Genomic DNA, 22,324 nt, shown 5'->3' with positions numbered 1-22,324 from the left:
TGGATTAAGAAAATGTGGCACATATACACCATGGAATACTATGCAGCCATAAAAAAGGATGAGTTTGCGTCCTTTGTAGGGACATGGATGCAGCTGGAAACCATCATTCTTAGCAAACTATCACAAGAACAGAAAACCAAACACCGCATGTTCTCACTCATAGGTGGGAACTGAACAATGAGATCACTTGGACTCAGGAAGGGGAACATCACACACCGGGGCCTATCATGGGGAGGGGGGAGGGGGGAGGGATTGCATTGGGAGTTATACCTGATGTAAATGACGAGTTGATGGGTGCAGCACACCAACATGGCACAAGTATACATATGTAACAAACCTGCACGTTATGCACATGTACCCTACAACTTAAAGTATAATAATAATAAATAAATTTAAAAAAAATAATAATAAAAAAATAAATAAATAAATAAATAAATAGGGAATCCTTCCCCACTGCTTGTTTTTGCCAGGTTTGTCAAACATCAGATGGCAGGACATGTGTGGCATTATTTCTGAGGTCTCTGTTCTATTCTATTGGTCTATATATCTGTTTGGTACCAGTACCATGCTGTTTCAGTTACTGTAGCCTTGTAGTATGGTTTGAAGTCAGGTAGCATGATGCCATGAGCTTTGTTCCTTTTGCTTAGGATTATCTTGGCTGTACGGGCCTTTTTTGGTTCCATATGAAATTTAAAGTAGTTTTTTCTAATTCTGTGAAGAAAGTCAATGGTACCTTGATGGGGATAGCATTCAATCTGTAAATTACTTTAGGCAGTATGGTCATTTTCACGATACTGATTCTTCCTATCCATGAGCATGGAATGTTTTTCCATTTGTTTGTGTCTTCTCTTATTTACTTGAGCAGTAGTTTGTAGTTCTCCTTGAAGAGGTCTTTCACATCCCTTGTAAGTTGTATGCCTAGGTATTTTATTCTCTTTGAAGCAATTGCGAATGGGAGTTCACTCATGATTTGGCTCTCTGTGTGTCTATTATTGGTGTAGAGGAATGCTTGTGATTTTTACACATTGATTCTGTATCCTGAGACTTTGCTGAAGTTGCTTACCAGATTAAGGAGATACTGGGTTGAGACAATGGGGCTTTCTAATATACAATCATGTCATCTGCAAACAGAGACAATTTAACTTCCTCTCTTCCTATATGAATACCCTTTATTTCTTTCTGTTGCCTGATTGTCCTGGTCAGAATTTCCAATACTAAGTTGAACAGGAGTGGTGAGAAAGGACATCCTTGTGTCATGCTGATTTTCAAAGGGAATTCTTCCAACTTTTGCCCATTCAGTATGATATTGGCTGTGCATTTGTCATAAATAGCTCTTATTATTTTGAGATACATTCCATCAATACCTAGTTTATAGAGAGTTTTTAGCATTAAGTGCTGTTGAATTTTGTTGAAGGCCTTTTCTGCATCAGTTGAGATAATCATGTGGTTTTTGTCACTGGTTCTGTTGATGTGATGGATTCCATTTATTGATTTGCATATGTTGAACCAGCCTTGCATCCCAGAGATGAAGCCAACTTGATCGTGGCAGATAAGCTTTTTGAAGTATTGCTGGATTCAGTTTGCCAGTATTTTATTGAGGATTTTCACATCGATGTTCATCAGGGATATTGGCCTGAAATTTTCTTTTTTTGTTGTGTCTCTGCCAGGTTTTGGTATCGGGGTGATGCTGGCCTCATAAAATCAGTTAGAGAGGAGTCCCTCTTTTTCTATTGTTTGGAATAGTTTCAGAAGGAATGGTACCAGCTCTTCTTTGTACCTCTGGAAGAATTTAGCTGTGAGTTCATCTGGTCCTGGGCTTATTTTAGTTGGTAGGCTACTAATTACTGCCTTAATTTCAGAACTTGTTATTGTTCTATTCAGGGATTTGATTTCTTCCTGATTTAGTCTTGGCAGGGTGTATTTGTTCAGGAGTATATCAATTTCTTCTAGATTTTCTAGTTTATTTTCGTACAGGTGTTTATAGTATTCTCTGATGGTAGTTTGTATTTCTGTGGGATCGGTGATTATATCCCCTTTATCATTTTTCATTGTGTCTATTTGATTCTTCTCTCTTTTCTTCTTTATTAGTCTGGCTAGTGGCCTATGTATTTTGTTAATCTTTCAAAACCCCATCTCCTGGATTCATTGATTTTTTTAAGGGTTTTTCGTGTCTCTGTCTCCTTCAGTTCTGCTCTGATCTTAGTTATTTTTTGTCTTCTGTTAGCTTTTGAATTTGTTTGCTCTTGCTTCTCTAGTTCTTTTGATTGTTATGTTAGGGCTTCAATTTTAGATCTTTCCTGTTTTCTCCTGCTGGCATTTAGTGCTATAAATTTCCCTCTGAACACTGCTTTAAATGTGTCCCAGAGATTCTGGTACATTGTGTCTTTGTTCTCTTGGTTTTAAAGAACTTATTTATTTCTGCCTTAATTTCATTATTTACCCAGTAGTCACTCAGGAACAGGTGGTTCAGTTTCCATGTAGTTTTGTGGTTTTGAGTGAGTTTCTTAACCCTGAGTTTTAATTTGATTGCACTGTAGTCTGAGAGACAGTTTGTTATAATTTCCACTCTTTTGCATTTATTGAGTAGTGTTTTACTTGCAATTGTCTGGTCAATTTTAGAATAAATGCAATGTGATACTGAGAAGAATGTATATTCTGTTGATTTTGGTTGGAGAGTTCTGTAGATGTCTATTGAGTTGGCTTGGTCCAGAGCTGACTTCAATTCCTGAATATCCTTGTTAATTTTCTGTCTTGTTGATCTGTCTAATACTGACAGTGGGGTGTTAAAGTCTCCCACTATTATTGTGTGAGAGTCTAAGTCTTTTTGTAGGTCTCTAAGAACTTGCTTTATGAATCTGAGTGCTCCTGTACTGGTTTCATATATATGCAGTATAATTAGCTCTTCTTGTTGCATTGATCCCTTTACCATTATGTAATACCCTTGTCTTTTTTTTATCTTTGTCGATTTAAAGTCTGTTTTATCAGAAACTAGGATTGCAATCCCTGCTTTTTTTTTCCTTTCCATTTGCTTGGTAAATCTTCCTCCATCCCTTTATTTTGAGCCTATGTTGTGTCTTTGCACATATAGGTCTTCTGAATACAGCACACCAATGGGTCTTGACTCTGTATCCAATTTGCCAGTCTGTGTCTTTTAATTGGGGCATTTAGCCCATTTACATTTAAGGTTAATATTGTCATTGGTGAATTTGATCCTGTCATTATGATGCTAGCTGGTTATTTTGCTCTTTAGTTGATGCAGTTTCTTCATAGTGTTGGTGGTCTTTACAATTTGGTATGCTTTTGCAGTGGCTAGTACCTGTTTTTCCTTTACATATTTAGTGCTTCCTTCAGGAGCTCTTGTAAGGCACACCTGGCGGTGACAAAATCTTTCAGCATTTTCTTGTCTGTTAAAGATTTTATTTCTTTTTTGCTTTTGAAGCTTAGTTTAGCTGGATATGAAATTCTGTGTTGAAAATTCTTTTCTTTAAAAATGTTGAATATTGGCCCCCACTCTCTTCTACTCTCTCTCTCACTTGCCCTGGGTATCTGCTAGGAAGAGAAGGAAACCGGGGATGACTGCTCCTTTCGTTTGAGACGAGTATCCATTCATCTTCAGTCTGTACCCCTTTCAAATGCATCCTGAACCACTGGGACTCCTTTGGGAAAAAAAATGCCTTTATTTTTCCTTTCTCCTCCTCTGTTCTCCACAGATAGGTAATCGTGTCTCTGTACTTCAGGACACTCCCCTCAGATATATCCTCCAAACTGGAAGGAGTTAATTTCCCAAACCTTAAACTTGTTGGTTTAGGATTGGGCTCAAGAAAGGGAACCCAGAAGCCCAACATGCTGGCAAAAGGGTAAAGTTTTTTTACCAGTCAGGCTTTTGGCCCCACTCTCCCTGTGCAAACTGGTAAAAGGCCTCAGGATTTTTGAGCTGTTCTTACCTCTCCCCTTGTTCCTTTTTGTTACATGTTTTCTAATAACTCAGTTTGTCTCTTCTTGACTTCAGGCCATCAAATTCCAAACGGCCATGCAACTGGGACCTCAGACGATGGCCCCTTCTGCCAGGGACCCTTAGATAGGCCTCTGAGGGAGCTCTGACTGCCATTTTCCCAAAACAGCGTCCTCTGTCAGCAGGAAGCAGTTAAGATCGGTCTTCATCCTTATCCGTATCCTTATTCTAACAGGAGTTAGATGTGCTTCTTTAGGGGGAAGAATGAGACAGCCAGGTGGGAAGGGGTTCCCAGAGAAACTCCAGTCAGCCTGCATGCTGGAAGGAGTGCATGCTTGGGTGGAGCTTGGGAAGTTCACACCATTTGCAGCAGGGAGGAGCCTGGCCCTCCACTTCCTGGGTGGAACCTGGGATTCAGTCCTTGACAGGTGAAGCCCACTGGCAGGAAAGCACACTCTCTCACTTTGCTAAGAGTCTCTGTTTCGCTTTTTCTTCTTTTTCACCTAATAAAACTCTGCCTTACTCACCCTTCAAATTTTCTGTGAGCCTAATCTTTTGTGGCCGTGTGACAAGGACCCCATCTTTAGCTGAACTAAGAAAAGGTCCCGCAATAAGTTATACCTGAATGACAAAGCAAGGTTAAAAAATTGTGCTAAAAATTAAGTGTCACATAAAATATAATTCTAGTCAGAAACAAACAACATAAATTGCTTAATTGCTTAATTATGTTAGAATGTTCAGGCTAGAATAGTACCTGTATTAGTCCATTTGCATGCTGCTAATAAAGACATACCCAAGACTCAATAATTTATGCAGAAAAGAGGTTTAACGGACGAACAGTTTCACGTGGCTGGGGAGGCCTCACAATCGTGGTGGAAGGCAAGGAGGAGCAAGTTACATCTTACATGGTTGGCAGCAGGAAAACAGAGAGCTTGTGCAGGGAAATTCCCCCGTATGCAACCATGAGATCTCATGAGACTTGTTCACTACCATGAAAACAACAGCGGAAAGACCCACCCCATGATTCAATTACCTCCCACCAGGTCCTTCTCACAACACGGGAATTGTGGGAACTACAATTTAAGATGAGATTTGGGTAGGGACACAGCCAAACCATATCAGTACGTTTTAAAGTTTGGTTAAATTAGTACACTCTCTGGTACTACTTATTAATATTTTACACTTACTAGCAAATAAACTTGAAAGACATAAGGTAAACTCATACGTATTTACTTCTCTTTATCATTTTTCTATAGTTTCTATAAAATATTTCCCTTTACAATAAGAAAACAGTAATTTGAACTGTTATAGAATTTTTATTATGTGTCAAATATTCTTAATATTGAAGAATCATAGCATACAATTCAAAAATACATTATAATGTATATAGATAACAAACTGAAAGCGACTCTCTCTGTGATAAATTAAGGATAATATTTTCTCTTTTTTGCATGTTAGTTTTAGTATATTACATTCTATAACATTGCTAAATAAAAATAGTTGGAAAATTGGTTAAATACACCTTGCTAAAGTCACATAATTAAAATAACTTATCTGTAGTTTATAAAGGTAAACATAATTTTATCTGCTGTTTATAAAATCCACAGATAAAGCAAAAAGTAACAAAATGTCATTTCGTACTTCAAAAAATGCCTTACAAACAAAAGCACAAGAGTAATTATGACAGTAATGTAATTACTGTCAAAGTGAGACAAATAATGTGTTTTTGCTTTAGCTCTAAGTTTATTCAAAAACATTTCAACAAACATTTAAGAGAATATTATATAAATATTATTCATTGCATAACCATGCCATTGAACTCACTAACAAGGAAATAGAATTATAGGCAATAAACCTTGTGCAGCTTAGAGTACATTTGAGGTTACAAAGTCAAACTAATTTATACTTATTTACATATATGGATTCACTTGAGATTTCTTGTAGTTTTGTTTTGTTGTAGAATTGATACACAATCTTATGAAAAAAACTCAAGTTCTAAACTCATTGTGCAAAATGAGTACATATTCTACCAGTATTATTCTTGCCTCCTATTATATTCTACCAGTATTATTCTTGCCTCCTATTCTTGCTTAAAGGTTTCTCTAACTTCTTTCTAGTGTGTTTTACAGTTTAGACAGACAATGTGAGTTAAAATGCTGCAGGATCCTTACTGACTTCACTGTGTGTATTAGTCAGCGTTCTCTAGAGGGACAGAACTAATAGGATAAATGTATATATGAAGGAGAGTTCATTAAGGAGAATTGACTCACATGATCAGAAAGTGAAATCCCACAATAGGCCATCTGCAAGCTGAGGAGCAAGGAAGCCAGTCCAAGCCCCAGAACCTTGGAAGCCAACAGTGCAGTCTTCAGTTTGTGTCTAAAAGCTCAAGAGCCCCTGGCAAACCACTGCTGTAAGTCCAAGAGTCCAAAAGCTAACAACTTGGAGTCTGATGTTCCCGGGCAGGAAGCATCCAGCATGGGAGAAAGATGAAGGCCAGAAGACTCGGCCAGTCTAGTCCTTCCACCTTCTTCTGCCTTCTTTTTCTAGCCACACTGGCAGCCGATTGGGTGGTGCCCACTCACATTGTGGGTGGGTCTTCCTGAAGGTGGGTCTTCCCCCAGTCCACTGACTCAAATGTTAATCCCTTCTGGCAGCACCCAGCAACACCCAGATACACCCAGAAACAATACTTTGCATCTTTCAAAACAATCAAGTTGACACTTAATATTAACCATCACACTATGTTACTGTGGTTAATTACTTGATGTAAAAACGTCAGATTGTTTGGCTGCCCTTGTGGTAACTAATTATCATATCATATGAGTTTTGCTTCTTTACATCAAATTTAAAAAAAAATGAAAATAAAAACGGAGTCTTTCTAATTTTGATCCCTCCCTAAGATAAACCTTGATATTCCCCATAAATTGCTGACTCCCTAATAAAAAGAAACTCTTTTCTGAATTTCACAATGCTTATATCTGAAGATATGCCATGGCATTTATGGGTGTGACATAACTGGCATATTTATCACCAAGATCAGATTAACTATAATACCTGTAACCTTGATAATCTCGTGAGAGTTTTGGGGATTTTGTTTTTCCTTTAAATGGCTGTTGCTCTTCTTTTTTCTTCAATCTGGTGAGCTAGTCCTAAAGCCTGGACTTTATTGCAAACTTTCATTGCAAGTAAACTACCCTTTTTTTTCAAGGTAGGAAAAAAACTACCTTTTTTTCCTTTTTCCTTTGAAACTTCTTTTGAAGGTTTTGCTGGGTAAACTGAAGGCCAAACCTAACTCAACCTCATGTGCAGAGATTTGAGCCTTCTGAAGTGTTTTCACCAAGATCTCTCTTTTCTCAGTTCCCAGGGTGAACGTCATGTAGCTATAGAACTCTTGCTCTAATTTTGTATTTCTTCCCTAATTCTGGTTTTTCAGCAAATCTAACTCTGATGCTGATTTGTCCCCAGCCTCATGTTTCCCCATGGACATCTGATATTGTGGGACAGTATCTATTAGATGACAGTCAACAAGACAGATGTTCTACAGAGTTGACTTTTTTTATTGTTCATCTTGAGTCTTCACTTTATTTTAACATCCCTTAAGCTCTGCATTTTATCTGTATGCCATTGTGAGCCTAAATCATCAGAAAGAAAACAATACATTTCTCTCTGGAATAAAGGGAAGATCTTAGAGATCTGGAATAACTGTGACTATTATGGAGCTTTTGTGCTACATTTACTTTGACTTACAGCTGCCACTGGAAAATGAGACTTCTAGTTATCATTATAATCATGCAAATTTAAAAAATGCCTTTTCTATCCTGAAGTAATTCATTTCTTTTTTTTTTGAGACGGAGTCTCGCTCTGTCGCCCAGGCTGGAGTGCAGTGGCCGGATCTCAGCTCACTGCAAGCTCCGCCTCCCAGGTCTACGCCATTCTCCTGCCTCAGCCTCCCGAGTAGCTGGGACCACAGGCGCCCGCCACCTCGCCCGGCTAGTTTTTTGTATTTTTTTAGTAGAGACGGGGTTTCACCGTGTTAGCCAGGCTAGTCTCGATCTCCTGACCTCGTGATCCGCCCGTCTCGGCCTCCCAAAGTGCTGGGATTACAGGCTTGAGCCACCGCGCCCGGCCAGGAGTAATTCATTTCTTACAAAGATCTTTTGTACTTTTTCTGAATCTGTGGCGAATTCTCTCTTATGTCAGGAAATATTTGGAAATAAATTGGTTATAAAGTCATTTTCACACACTGTAATAACATCTATTTCAAACAGGCACATGCACATCTATGGGGAGAAAATGCGTAAATGTTTCCCAAAAACTTTTGAAACTGGTTTTGTATGGCAAAGCCTCTGGCTTTTAAGAAAAGTGTTTATGATTTGATAAACTGTACAAAATAGAACAAATGAATGAAAGAATGAAGAATGGGGAAAATTACTTTTGATTTGCAAAGAACAGTTTCATGACTATGAAAAATCTAATAATTCTGAGTACATGATTTCTCTTTCTCCTCTTTCATACAATAAGAAAGGCCCATAGAAATATATAAATGATGGAAAATTCAGATGTAAAATTGTGCTTCACGTACTGACTTCAAGAACTTAATGGTGCTTAAAGTTATAACCCTAGCTGAACCCTCAATCTCACTCAACAGGTGCTACAGAAAAAGCAATACACAATATGTTAAGAGTTAATCAGCTAAAACCTATTTCTGAATGTGCTAATCTGCCTACAAGTTTGATAAGAATAAAGTGCGTTTTGAGTCAGAAATACTTTCTCAGCAAACACATTGATATATCTTCACTTATAGAACTACACAGTAGTCTGTTTATCAAATGAAGCTGTTCTTCATTAGCTTATAAAGACTAGAAAAGCATTTTCAATATGAGAAAACTGAAATTTTCTCATTTCTAGAAATACTTCATGCAAAATGTTCTACATTGGTTGGCTTGCTTAAAATAAGCTTCGGATACTTGGTAAAACTTAAGGAGAAAAATAATTTAGCTAAATTTGTAAGGGTTTTGGTTATTAGTCTTCATGGTAGATAGCAGTGTAGTGCAAGTTGTTAGGAAGAGAAGAAAATGAAGTAAACTTCAGTATTCTCAAAAAAATGAGATTCATATTTGATATATTAATGTGATAAAAAAAAAAGCCTGTGTAAGCTGACAATAATTTGGCTTTGAAACAATGATATTTCTTCTGCCTGCTCTTATCAGTTTTAAAAAATAATGTGAAAATAATGATTTCATTTATACAAGATTTAGATTCATTTTCTCATGCAAAGCCTAATCAATTTAAATTTCCTAAATTACCTTTACTAGATTTTATAACAAGTTCTCACTTTCACAAAAATGATACAGTAAGTGGGAATTTATAATTATATCAGTTAAAAGCTCAACTAAAGCAAAGTATAATATCTGGTTACTTTTAACAAGCATTTCCTCTCATAAACATATTTACTTCTTATAATGCTGATTATAATGAAAATTTAATAATTACACTATTTGGAAAAACGTTTAAATACTATATCTAAGCATGACAAAATGCTCAGTCATCAAGTATAGGTTTAATTTATACGTGGATCTCTTTTATTACATAGAATATAAACTGGCCATCATTTAATATGTGGAAAAGAATATGTAGGATTAGGGATGCATTAGTATCATTTTCATATTTAACACTTTAAGGCATATCTGAAAAGTCATGCCTGACTATGGCAGCATGTGTAGGAAAGAAAAGAAAGGGAATAATGCCAATTTAAAATTGTCTGGTTGTGTCAACACATTATAAAATATAAAAGACAACTTTTTTGATATAGTATGTTGTAGAAAGTTTGGAGGTAGACTTTCAAAAAATGAGTATAAGAGAAAACAATAAAACGTTTACAATTTTGGCCATGTTGGGTGCCTCTTGTTTTATTTATATACAGGGGGAAATCTTTTGAATCCTTTCATGCAATGTGTTACACAGATGGGAACATGACAAACTGATTTTTGAGTACACAGGCTACCCTAAAACAAGTTAATTGGCTCGCAGAGTGTAGACCTTCTTTATAGTGTCAAAATCATCTCACTTGAGAACTATTAACATTGTGTGCTTTTCTATGCATTCACAACAGTTTTTCATTTTGTCTATTCTGAATAAGCTAAAATTTCTAATTATCAGTTTTTGCTTCTCTGTTTATTTTCACTGTAGCCTGAAACTGTAACCATTTTTAATGGCTTGTGTTTATATCTTGTCTCTTCTATCAACTCTTCCCAAATTCAAGCCACAAATTCAGAATAATGAAATTCTTTTGGTGTCTCTTTCCCAAACAGCATCCACAAAAACTTTCCCAGAGAGCATTTACAAAGATCTTTGCTGTAACATTATAACAGAAGAAATCCATGAGATTCTCCATATTTATCATTGTATCAGAGTAAATATGGGATCAGGAAAGCATTCATAATAGTCAGTTGGTGGGACCTGGGATAGGACATCAGAGCATGGTGGGTTGTAGATGGTTTCCACACAGCAGAAAGGCCCCAGGCAGAGTGTTGGATAATGGGCAGGATGCAAAGGGTACTTACACAGGTTTATACTAGCAGCAGCCCAGCAACAGGTGCGGAAGCCAGATTAAGATAAAAAGAACAATCATGTAGGGAAAAGAGAGACAGCTGTAATGAGCGAATAGAGAACGTATAAAGTGGAATTAGTCAAAAAGTAAATATATTAAACATAATGAGTATTGGAGAGGGAGTTTGCAATATGGAAATTGAGAAACCAGAATAAACTCTGTACTGAAGATTGGAATTCATAGTATAAGAATAGATTCACTGTAATTGTTCGTTCTCACGCTGCTATAAAGAACTACTTGAGGGCCAGGCGCGGTGGCTCAAGCCTGTAATCCCAGCACTTTGGGAGGCCGAGACAGGCGGATCACAAGGTCAGGAGATCGAGACCATCCTGGCTAACCCAGTGAAACCCCGTCTCTACTAAAAAATACGAAAAACTAGCTGGGCGAGGTGGCGGGCGCCTGTAGTCCCAGCTACTCGGGAGGCTGAGGCAGGAGAATGGCGTGAACCCGGGAGGCAGAGCTTGCAGTGAGCTGAGATCCGGCCACTGCACTCCAGCCTGGGCGACAGAGCGAGACTCTGTCTCAAAAAAAAAAAAAAAGAAAAAGAAAAAAAAAAAGAACTACTTGAGACTGGGTAATTTATAAAGAAAAGAGTTTTAATTGGCTCATGGTTCTACTGGCTGTACAGGTAGCATGACGGGGGAAGCTTCAGGAAACTTTTAATCATGGCAAAAGGCAGAGGGGGAGCAGGCACATCTTCACATGGTGGAGCAGAAGAGAGAGAGAGAACGAGGAGGCGCTACATGTTTTTAAACAACCAGATCTCATGAGAACTCACCCACTATCACAAGAACAGCAAGGGGTAAGTTTGCCCCCATGGTACAATCAGCACCCATTAGGCACTACCTCCACCATGGGGGATTACAAGTCAACATGAGCTTTGGGTGGGGACACAAATCCAAACCATATCACTCATTCGTAGAAATGTAAAGGCAAAGGATGGTATGTATGCAAACATGTATGAGTGCACATATGAATATATGTGGATGTGTACATATACATATGTATGTCTGCCAACTAAGAGACCTACCAGCACCTAAACAGCAATAACATTGAACACTCATCACCCATATCTTGATTTCCAAATACACTTCTCCACTAAAAGGAACCAGGGATTCTTGGAGAAATGCCTAATTTCATATCAGATAGGCAAAGAACACAAAAATCTGTTATGTTGTTTTGTGTCAAAAAGTATAAAGTGTTAAAAGAATATTGGAGATAAGTCAAAAAAACACAGAAGCTAGCTCAAAGAAACTCCCACTGGCTAAATTTGGGATAATTTGAGCATCAAAATAAATAATATCAATAAAGTATTATAACACATTAAATAAAGTAGAAAACCATGAGTTCATGCTGATATAAATAAATAAACTTTTCAAAACTTAGAGAACTAGAATATCTACATGGTCTCACAATATTTAATAAAAATCCTTACTAATTACAAAAAGAGAAAGTAAGTTTACAGAGGAGAAAGATAGCAGATACGATTTTAATCAAATGGGTTTGGGACAGATTGACTTTGTGTGCCACTGAGAGAACGTATTGTAAACATGGCTCACTCCACTTGTTTGATAATCCTGCCAAGGATACATACCTGAATTTAATCATTAAGAAAACCAGAAAAACACAACTTGAGGGACATTCTACCCAATAACTGGCCTGAAATCATCAACAATATCAAGACAAAAAAATCAAGGAGTATCAAAGAAAGACTGAGGAATTGTTCCATATTTAAGGAGACTTACATATACAACTGGATGCAAAAATGTGACTCTAAACTGTACATATTACCATTCCTTTTACTATCGATGATGCTTTTGGAACAACTGCTCAATTAGGAGGTTTAGATGATGGTAAAGCAATCCTGATTCTGTGTACTGAAATATGATTATGAGGAGAATGTCTTTGTTGGTAGGAATTACACACGAAAGTATCTGGGGAAGATGGACTACTATGTTGGCAACTTACTCTCAAATGGTTTCTTTTAAAAGATCTTTATTTTGTACCAGCAATTCTCTATAAGTTTGAGATTATTTGTCAATTTAATGTTTCTGTGTGTTAACTCTCAAAACATCATATTTATCTGATGATCCACTTATATAGCACTACCCTATAGCACTATAGTACGTGTTTAGTGACCACTCGAGTGTTTTTGGAAATAGGTTAAAAATATCTTTCATGTGACTGGAAGAGACACTCTGCTCCAACTAAGAGAAGAAGAATATTGTCTGAGTTTACTCCATATTTTTTAGAACCCCTTCCTTGATCAGGTTTCAAAATTAAGTATTCTGGAAAATGCCCAGTCTCCCTCCAAAAAGCTGGCTGTGTATTGTCCTTACATTTCACTGTCAACTTCAAGAATATTTTTACCTGAACCAATTTACTACAAGGCAACATAGAGCTGCAAAGGGAGCTCAGGAAAAAATGATATCTTTCCTACTGATAGACAAATGCTCTGATGAATTTGATGAATTTTTAAGTGAAATAATAGCGACATGTATAGCAAGGGAAACATAACATTCTCTGTTAGAGACACATAGTTTTTCAATAGTGTATAAGCCAAATTCTGTACTTTAACATCATTGTTTTCCCTAAGCTTCTGTAATGTCTATTCTCAAGCCCATCCACATTGCTACTTATTCTCATGTGTCAGCTGGCTCCTGCCTGTGACTCTCAGGCAGACTCTGGTCCTGTGCTCATTTTGCTGCTACAAATGAAACTACTAAAACTACCGTCCACCCAGTTCATGAATTACCACCCTGAACTCAAAAGTAGAGATGATTCCCTAAAGATTCCATGACCCTTTACAATCTGTTAGCCTCCCACAGCAACACTAGCACACACCGATTTTGCTCCAATAAACTCACCATGGAGCTTGTCACTGCTATATTTTTGCCAGTGGCTCTCCTATCTGCTATAGTTTTGAGCCCTCTTTATCTCCCCTTATAATCTCTCTGCAATTGCTAGCTCACACTGCCAAAACACCTTTAGAATCATGCCTAGCTTACTTTTCTTTCAATGGTCTATTTTAAAGTAGACTTTGAGCCATCTATTTTAAGTCTCAAGTTTAATTAAGGTTCTGTTAAACATAAGTGCTGTTGACTTAGAATTTCTGCCCATGGCCATGCAAATCTCATAATAAATCCAACCTTCTCATTTTTTTTTAACATGATCTAAATCAAATTCCTACAGATGGATCTCTGTCCCAGACCAGCCTAATAGAGAAGTATTATGAAAATGCTGTATATCCCCACCCTCCTCAGAGTTAACTCAATAATACAGAATTTTTAAATAATATTTTAAAATCTTAAGTAAACTATTTTATTTTAAATATTTTTAAACATATCTCCAAAATTATCTCCAACATCATATTAATAAACTCCTAAAGGTATTTCTATCAAATTCCTAATCAATTAGGATGACCTACTTTCATAATTATTTAATATATCCTGGATAGGTGCACTCAATTTTTCATTTACCAGTGACCAAGGAAACCACCAGTGACTTTCAAATCAGCTATGATGTTTCTCCCTAAGAATGTTCATGGGGCAATGATAATGTGAAAACAATCTCCCTGATATTAGTGGTAATGGTGTAGTGACAGACTTCAAATTGTAACACTTGACTGAGAGAGCCAAGGAAAATTTCATGTAGATGATAATAGCAGCTTTGGCTTATTAGTCAAAAAGATGGATGTGGCACAGTGATCTCCACCTATATTTAGTTAATCATGGGAAATGAAATAAGTGGGTACTCCAGAGACAGAGAGAGAGAGAGAGAACCAATCTATTCAACAGAGACCTAACTTTAGCCACTATGAGTCACAACCTGTTCATCTTCCAATTCTGACAGAGTCACCAAAATGAAGAGTAGCCCTGAGTAAGGTTCTCATTCTAATACCAAGGATATGAACTGAAATCCTTCCAACAATCCTTCTGTGAATATTTTGGTGGTTGATTTATGGCTCACTAAGCATGAAAGAAAAGTATACACCCACACATTTTGTGGACCTTTAGAGATATTTGGATCCTGTTTTAGAACTATCACCAGATCTTAAGAACCCAGAATGTTACCCAGGCTGCTCATCAGAATGAAGGACTCCAGAGGGTAAGACAGAGAAGGAGTTTTGATTTGTCTTCATCTCCTAATAGATACCACGGAACTTAAAAATCCGTAATGTATTTCCCACTTCCTAAGTGTATATGTAATTATGGTATAAGGCTGAAGAAATTGGTAAACATGCACAACTGATCCATGACATAGAGTAAGGACTAATAAAGTAGTAAGGGACAAACGGAATTTCCTGGAGCTTCTTGCTAAAATATATTAAAATTTATACAGATCACAAGAGGAATGGCAGAGAATTAGTGCTACCAGCAAAGATGACAAATAAATGTGATGCTTTCTTTGCATTTATCTGACAGTTTAGCCAGTGAAAGAATAGGGCTCTTGAGAGTCAGTTTAGCTTACCATAATTTTATCAAATGATGAGCATAGTGGTAATTATTAAAACAGATATGATCCTTACTAGAACAAAAACATTCAGCGCACGAGAATATATTATGCATATATTTATTTGAAAATGTTTCTCCTTTCTGCTGAAGATGGAACAAGATCACTTTGTTTTTACTTGATAACAAAACAATAAGTATTTGGCATCCTGTAAATTCTCTATTCCCACATGGTTCAAAAAGAAATTGAGGAGCTGTACTCTTTCATTAATTCTGCCTCTTTTTTAAATAAGGAAAAATAAATGCATGTCTCTCCCAAACTCTCCAGCAGACTATTTACTTCAACTTATTTAAGTATATTTTAATAGAATATGTTTCCATTCCTGAACTATTTACCACTAAAGAGGAATAAAAACACTATAATGAGAGTAAACTAAAGATCTACCACTGGTGATAGAAACTTTTCTGACACGAGGTTTGTCAAGAAGAAAGAAGACAGTGCCTCCCTATGTAGGCAACTGAGAGTATCCACTACAGTACGTGTACCCCACAAAACTAAAACTATCCAGGATGCAGATTAGAACAAACTCACTAGACATTGGAATCTGAAAAGCTGAGATCGAAGGCAAGAGAACACCAAATACAAAGAGAAGTAAGCAATGTATAGTAAGAAATGTAACCTCATGGCCTGTTTCACAAATAAGGACTATAGTTTGCTTCAAATTTACTTCCTTGATAAATGTTTTAAGACAACTTTAATATTTAATTAAATTGTTTATGTTTTCTCATTCATATTGAAATGTATATTTGTTTACATATTTTATTATTAATTATAGTAGGGATGATGATAGCTTACCATCAGTGTATAGATTACAAACTATTAAAACAGGATTCTCAATTAATTAATATAAGAATGGAAATTGACCAGGAACGTTAGACTAGTAGCTAAATAGAGCAACACAAAATATTTTGAATCATGTCTCTTAAGGGATAGAATGACAATAATTTTGTAAAGACATTAACTTTTTGCATTATGTTACATGTTCAAGTTTGATAACTGTACGAACTGAAAGAAAAGAATTTGGACAGTAGAATATCTGAGATGGATTGTTAGAATAATGAGTGAACACATGCTCAAAGCGGGAACATAAGGGTCTTATTCACTGTAATTTAATTTTCCAGCAGAAGGAAAAAGAGCCTTAAATTTATCGAAGTAAATATTTCCAAGAGTAGCATTTGACAAGTTTGGTTTACATTAGAAATTTTTTCTGTTTTCTCTTTTCTAGTTCCCTGGAATGTTCAGGAGAAACTCATCTTCTCCAGCCTTACTATTGTGTATGTGCAGACAGAGCAAAAGAAAATTTATATGACTAAATGTTTATCTTTTGCTTAAATCCAAAGCTAGTTTGTGGAGGTTGTCACAAAAGAAACCTAACTACAAGACATTCAACTGAGGAAGCTGATGCCAATCATCAGAGTGTCAAAAAATGTAAACAAGTGGGTGCTTTAAAAATGTTGATAAAGAAAGAAGAGGCCAGGTGCCATGGCTTTATTCTGTAATCCCAGAACTTTGGGAGGCTGAGGTAGAGGGATCACGAGGTCAGGCAATCGAGACCATCCTGGCTGACACAGTGAAACCCCATCTTTACTAAAAATATGCACAAAAAATATTAGCCAGGCGTGGTGGCACGTGCCTGTAGTCCCAGCTACTCCGGAGGCTGAGGCAGGAGAATCGCTTGAACCCGGGAGACGGAGGTTGCAGTGAGCTGAGATCACGCCACTGCACTCCAGCCTGGGCGACAAGAGCCAGACTCGTCTCAAAAAACAACAAAGAAACGAACAAGACAAAAAGAAAGAAAGAAAAGAAAAGAGAAAGAAGGAGCTATTTCAAAAATCTACAAGCCATATTTTATGAACCTAAGAAATATGGAAATTAGTGTTTGTAAAGTTTTGGGGTTTTGTTGTTTTGTCTTTTTATACAAAATTGGAATAATTAGGAAATAACTTTGAAATGAATTCTTTTTTTCATTCATGTTATTTTCAGTTCTGACATATCCTGCTTTTTTTAACCCACCTCTTCCCTTTTCTTCCTCTTCCTCTCCCTGCCTCAACTAGTAGTTTTGTCCTCACTCTGATCACTAGGCTAATAGTTTACATTCAGAATTTTTATTGATTTTTATCACCTATTCTGGTATCATGAAATTGGGCAAAGTGATATCTCATTCTCAACTCACAAGAGTAAGAATAACATAGTTCAGTATCAATCCACCACTGAAACATTTTTATACTTTATTAGTTCAGCTGCTTCAATCAACATAACAATTTAAATCCCATAATAAGGACTTGAAACTATCTGAAAGCAAATGGAGTAAGCTCTGGGTGCTAGCAAACAATGTTTAATTTAGTGATTTTAACATAATTTGTGAAGTTTAAATCAGTACTTATCATTTGCAACTGTCTGAGTCAGAGAATCTTAGCGTCCTAGTAATAGAAAATCGTATTCTAAGTACCCTCACCAAAGTTCCACATCGGTACGCCAAATGTTAACAGAACTAAATGTTAGGTAAACACCAACATCACATCAAATTTAAAGACAAAGTGAAGTACATGATGCTACAGATCAATCAATATATGTGTATGTCCGAAAAGTTATAACCAGGGAAAATAAAATAATACAATACAAGTAGGTTGAGCATTTAAGAAGCCTAATATAATCTTCAGCCTCTCAAGATCATATCATTATATTAAAAGCTTTTTCAATGTGGATTTTTGTATAAAGTTTTAAAGTACCCTCTAAATAAAAACTTTTGATGTATAGGATGCAGAATGTGAATTTCAAACTCTCTTGGATGTAGCAATGTTTCAAAAGCAATCTACACATAATTTAAAAATAAAACACTTCGTCAATGAGAGTCAACAAAATGTTGGTATGACATTGGGTTGTTCTGATGGAATCTTGATGGCACAAGTAACAAGAAAGTTATAAATTGGGCACTACTTTTTATATGAGGCATATGAACCCAGAAAAAAAATTTACCAAGGAAAATATTTATGGCAATTTAAAAGAAAATAAGAAATATCTGAGTTTAACACCTTGGACATCAGTCTGCCTTAGGTTTTCCATTTTTTTTCTGGATTTCTTTGAATATTTGAGGTGATTTAAACAATGCCACATATGAGGTTATTCCTCGGAATACTGCAATTGTTATGGCTACAAAGCAGAATATGTAATCCAGCATATTTAAGACTAAAGCAAATGGATCTAGGCTGCATTCTTATTCAATATTCTACTGCCTTTCCCCAATAGTCCTTAAGTACTCACACCGGGTAGGTGTATCAAAGAATGACAGTCTAAGGCTAATGGGCATTCAGTATAAATAGTAAAACCTAAACCTAAGAAAGGAATCTCCAGACTAATAATAATTTATACCAAACATCCATTTCCCAAGTGAGTTGAATTTCTGTTTTGCTCTCAAATATCATTTTTATGAAATTAAGCATTAAGAGAAATGGCATATTGACAGGCATAGGGAGGGGCAGATAAATATAACCTTGATTTGTTAAGTGTCTTAGCTTCCTTCTTTATCTCTTAGGTAAGAACAATTATCCTCAAATTCCTTCCCTTAATAAAATTTCATCTACAAATATGCATTCCATTGCACATTTATCAAAGGAGACTTAGTTAGCTAAATAAAAACAGAAAAAAACAGACCTAAAGATCCATATTCTAGGTTTTCAAGATATCAGGTACATGAACAAAACTGGAAGATGTGTTTTATTTATTAGGTTTAATTTTTGTGTTTGATGATGTTTTCTAGATTTAGGGATTGTAATGGTTTGTCTAAGGTGTTTCTTAAATCACTTGCACGGCCAGGCGCAGTGGCTCACGCCTGTAATCCCAGCACTTTGGAAGGCCAAGGCGGGCAGATCACGAGGTCAGGAGTTTGAGACCAGCCTGACCAACACGGTGAAACCCCAACTCTACTAAAAATACAAAAATTAGCTGGGCATGATGGTATATGCCTATAATCTCAGCTACTCAGGAGGCTAAGGCAGGAGAATCACTTGAACCCAGGAGGTGGAGGTTGCAGTGAGCCGAGCGCGCACCACTGCACTTCAGCCTGGGCAATAAGAGCAAGACTCTGTCTAAAAAAAAAAAAAAAAATTCACTTGCGAAATACTAACTCTGACCTGACTTTTTCTGGAACCTGGCTTCCCTTGAAACCTATCAAAGCTGTGGGGCAGTGTCTTAACTACCCTTTTCTCAACTGACATTTAAGTTTAGGACTAATCATGTTTTTAAATATCTCATGCCCAAACTAATACACACAGATATACACCAACAAACACATATACATGTGTATGCATGCATGCACATATACAATCCAACCATTCATAAAGGCTACTGTAAGGTATGCATGCATACATATATATTTATATATACACATACATGTAATTCAACTATTTATAAAGGCTGCTATAAAATCTTGTGATATCTGTCACTGAGATTTTCAAGCTGACTTCATTTCAATACAGAGCTTTCACTAATTGCACATTCATAACCAATAATTGATATTCAGAAGATAGACAGCATGAGCTGAAAACATCATAAAATCATAAGAAGACATTTTCATTATATTAGAGCAAAACAGGGATGACTGTCATTCACAGAGCATTAAATAAAATGTCTTGATTTCAACCAAATCAAAGCAATTTGCCCATATGTCTTCTTTGGCCCCTGTAATTCAATGAAGAGCTTTATTTTACCTAATGCTTTTCATGGAGAAGGTTATTTTTCCATTCTATTTCCTTTTCATCAGATACACGTGCTCTCACGTCTTTGGCATGTCATCAACACCAAAACACAATCCTAGCCTTTATACCAAATATTATTTGCATATAAACCAGTTGGGACACACAGTCTCCAAGTTAGTCATCGTATAAAGTATGTTCTGTATCTAAATTTCACCTAGGCATGCAAAGAGAAATAATAAAATATTATACCTCCCCATTTCACCTAACATATTATTACGTGAAAAGACAGAAAGAAAGTGACAAATACATTACTATTTGTAGAAACATAACAGGTTTTCATAAATATCCAGAACTTTCCAATTTAACATTGCCTTGGGAAAAAGTAAGTACTTTATGCGTAACATTCCTTATGGGAAATTATTCATGCTGTGGAATAGAAGAGTTAAGGAGTTTTATTTTAAAAAAACAATAATAAACTTGGCCAGGCACAGTGGCTCACGCCTGTAATCCCAGCACTTTGGGCGGCAGAGGTGGGAGGATCATCTGAGGTCAGGAGTTTGAGACCAGCCTGGCCAACATGGTGAAACTCCGTCTCTACTAAAAATATAAAAATTAGGAGGGCGTGGTGGCTCACACCTGTAATCCCAGATACTCAGGAGGCTGAGACAGGAGAATCGCTTGAACCCGGGAGGCAGAGGTTGCAGTGAGCCAAGATCATGCCACTGCACTGCAACTTGGGTGACAGAGCAAGACTCCATCTAAATAAATAAATAAATAAATAAATAAATAAATTTGAACTTTAAATGCCTACATCTAGAAAATCAGGCAGTAAAAAATAATTGATACAAGAAACAGAAAAACAAATAAAAGCAGATTTAGAGTAAAACTTTTTTCTTCCGTAAGACTTTTTTCATGGCATCTTTAACATCCTGATTTCTTAAAGAGTAGATTAAAGGATTTAACATAGGTGTGAACAAAATGTAACATACTGAAGCCACTTTACGAAGTTCAGGGTTATCTGGAGGTGTGAGATACACAAAAGAAACAGTCCCATAGAGCAAACTTACAACCCCCAGGTGGGAGCTGCAAGTGGAGAAGGCTTTCTTCCTTCCTTCACTGGAGCGGATCTTTACAACTGTGGACACAATGTACATATAAGATACGACAATGACAACTATTGTGGGCAAAATAATGAGGACAGCCAAACTAAATGACACCATCTTATTCATGAAGATATTAGAACAGGATATATTTTCAATCGGGTTTGAATCACAGTAGAAGTGATCAATGACTCGGGAGGCACAGAAAGACATGGAGAATGTGACACTGATTTGAAGGATGGAACTGACCCAGCCACAGAGGTAGGAACCAGCCACCAATTGGATACAGACACTTCTTGACATGCGAACAGAGTAGAGGAGTGGATTGCAGATGGCAACGAAGCGGTCATAAGCCATGGCTGCCAGAACAAAGGCCTCTGTTACCATGAAAAGTGCATAAAGGAACAACTGTGCCACACAACCTGCAAAGGATATGGTCTTTTTATGAGATAGGATGTTGACCATGGCTTTGGGTACAATAACAGTAGAGTAGGAGAGATCGATGACAGAGAGATTGCCTAGGAAGAAATACATTGGTGTGTTCAGCCGGGGATCAGTCACAATGATGCCAATCATACTAAGGTTTCCCAGAAGAACCATCCCATAAATAATCAGGAATAGTAGGAAAAGGAGACTCTGGAGCTCTGGACGAACTCTGATGCCTACAAGAATGAAGTCAGTCACTGCTGAATGGTTGTTTCCTCCCTTGTCACCCATGGCAAATATCTGCTTCAAGATATAAGAGGAAGTCAGCAAATAAATGTTCTACACTTCCTCTACTATAACAAAAACACTTAACATTAAAGAAGACTTCATAGTTGGCATATGCCTTCATTATCCCATTAAGTTTACACACACAAGCAAATGAAAGATGAGAGATATTTTGATTTGCCTAAGGTAACACAACTGGATAACAATGGAGTTTGGACCCAAGGTACAGTATTTTGTATCCACACTAGTAATAATTTCAACACAATGTAGTTTGATACTTTTTTATATCTCTCTACCTTGTTACATAAGATGGTTTATGAGGTGTCATTTGTGATTGAGGTGACGATTTCAAAATATTATCAGCAAATTCCTAATACTAAGAAAAAGACTCTTCCTTAAGTTTGAATCTATCATGTAATATTCACTTTTCCTTTAAAAACACATTGCTTCAGGCCGGGCGCGGTGGCTCAAGCCTGTAATCCCAGCACTTTGGGAGGCCGAGACGGGCGGATCACGAGGTCAGGAGATCGAGACCATCCTGGCTAACACGGTGAAACCCCGTCTCTACTTAAAATACAAAAACTTAGCCGGGCGTGGCGGCGGGCGCCTGTAGTCCCAGCTACTCGGGAGGCTGAGGCAGGAGAATGGCGTGAACCCGGGAGGCGGAGCTTGCAGTGAGCTGAGATCCGGCCACTGCACTCCAGCCTGGGTGACAGAGCGAGACTCCGTCTCAAAAAAAAAA

General features: G+C 37.0%; 1 protein-coding gene and 1 pseudogene across 1 annotated transcript; one reads left to right on the top strand and one right to left on the bottom strand.

Moving 5' to 3' along the window:
- Positions 1–18,002, top strand: part of LOC112634229 — a 27,220-nt pseudogene extending 9,218 nt beyond the window's left edge.
- Positions 18,003–20,646: 2,644 nt separating this feature from the next.
- On the bottom strand, positions 20,647–21,588 carry LOC112633958 (olfactory receptor 9K2-like). The gene has a single exon (XM_025400811.1). The coding sequence runs from the start codon at positions 21,586–21,588 to the stop codon at positions 20,647–20,649; it is 942 nt and encodes a 313-aa protein (XP_025256596.1).
- Between the last annotated feature and the right edge of the window lie 736 nt (positions 21,589–22,324).

The sequence above is a fragment of the Theropithecus gelada genome, chromosome 11 (assembly GCF_003255815.1).
Source record: "Theropithecus gelada isolate Dixy chromosome 11, Tgel_1.0, whole genome shotgun sequence".
Taxonomy (NCBI): domain Eukaryota; kingdom Metazoa; phylum Chordata; class Mammalia; order Primates; family Cercopithecidae; genus Theropithecus; species Theropithecus gelada.
Note: the sequence above shows the minus strand (reverse complement) of the source record. Positions and strands in the feature narration are given on the sequence as shown.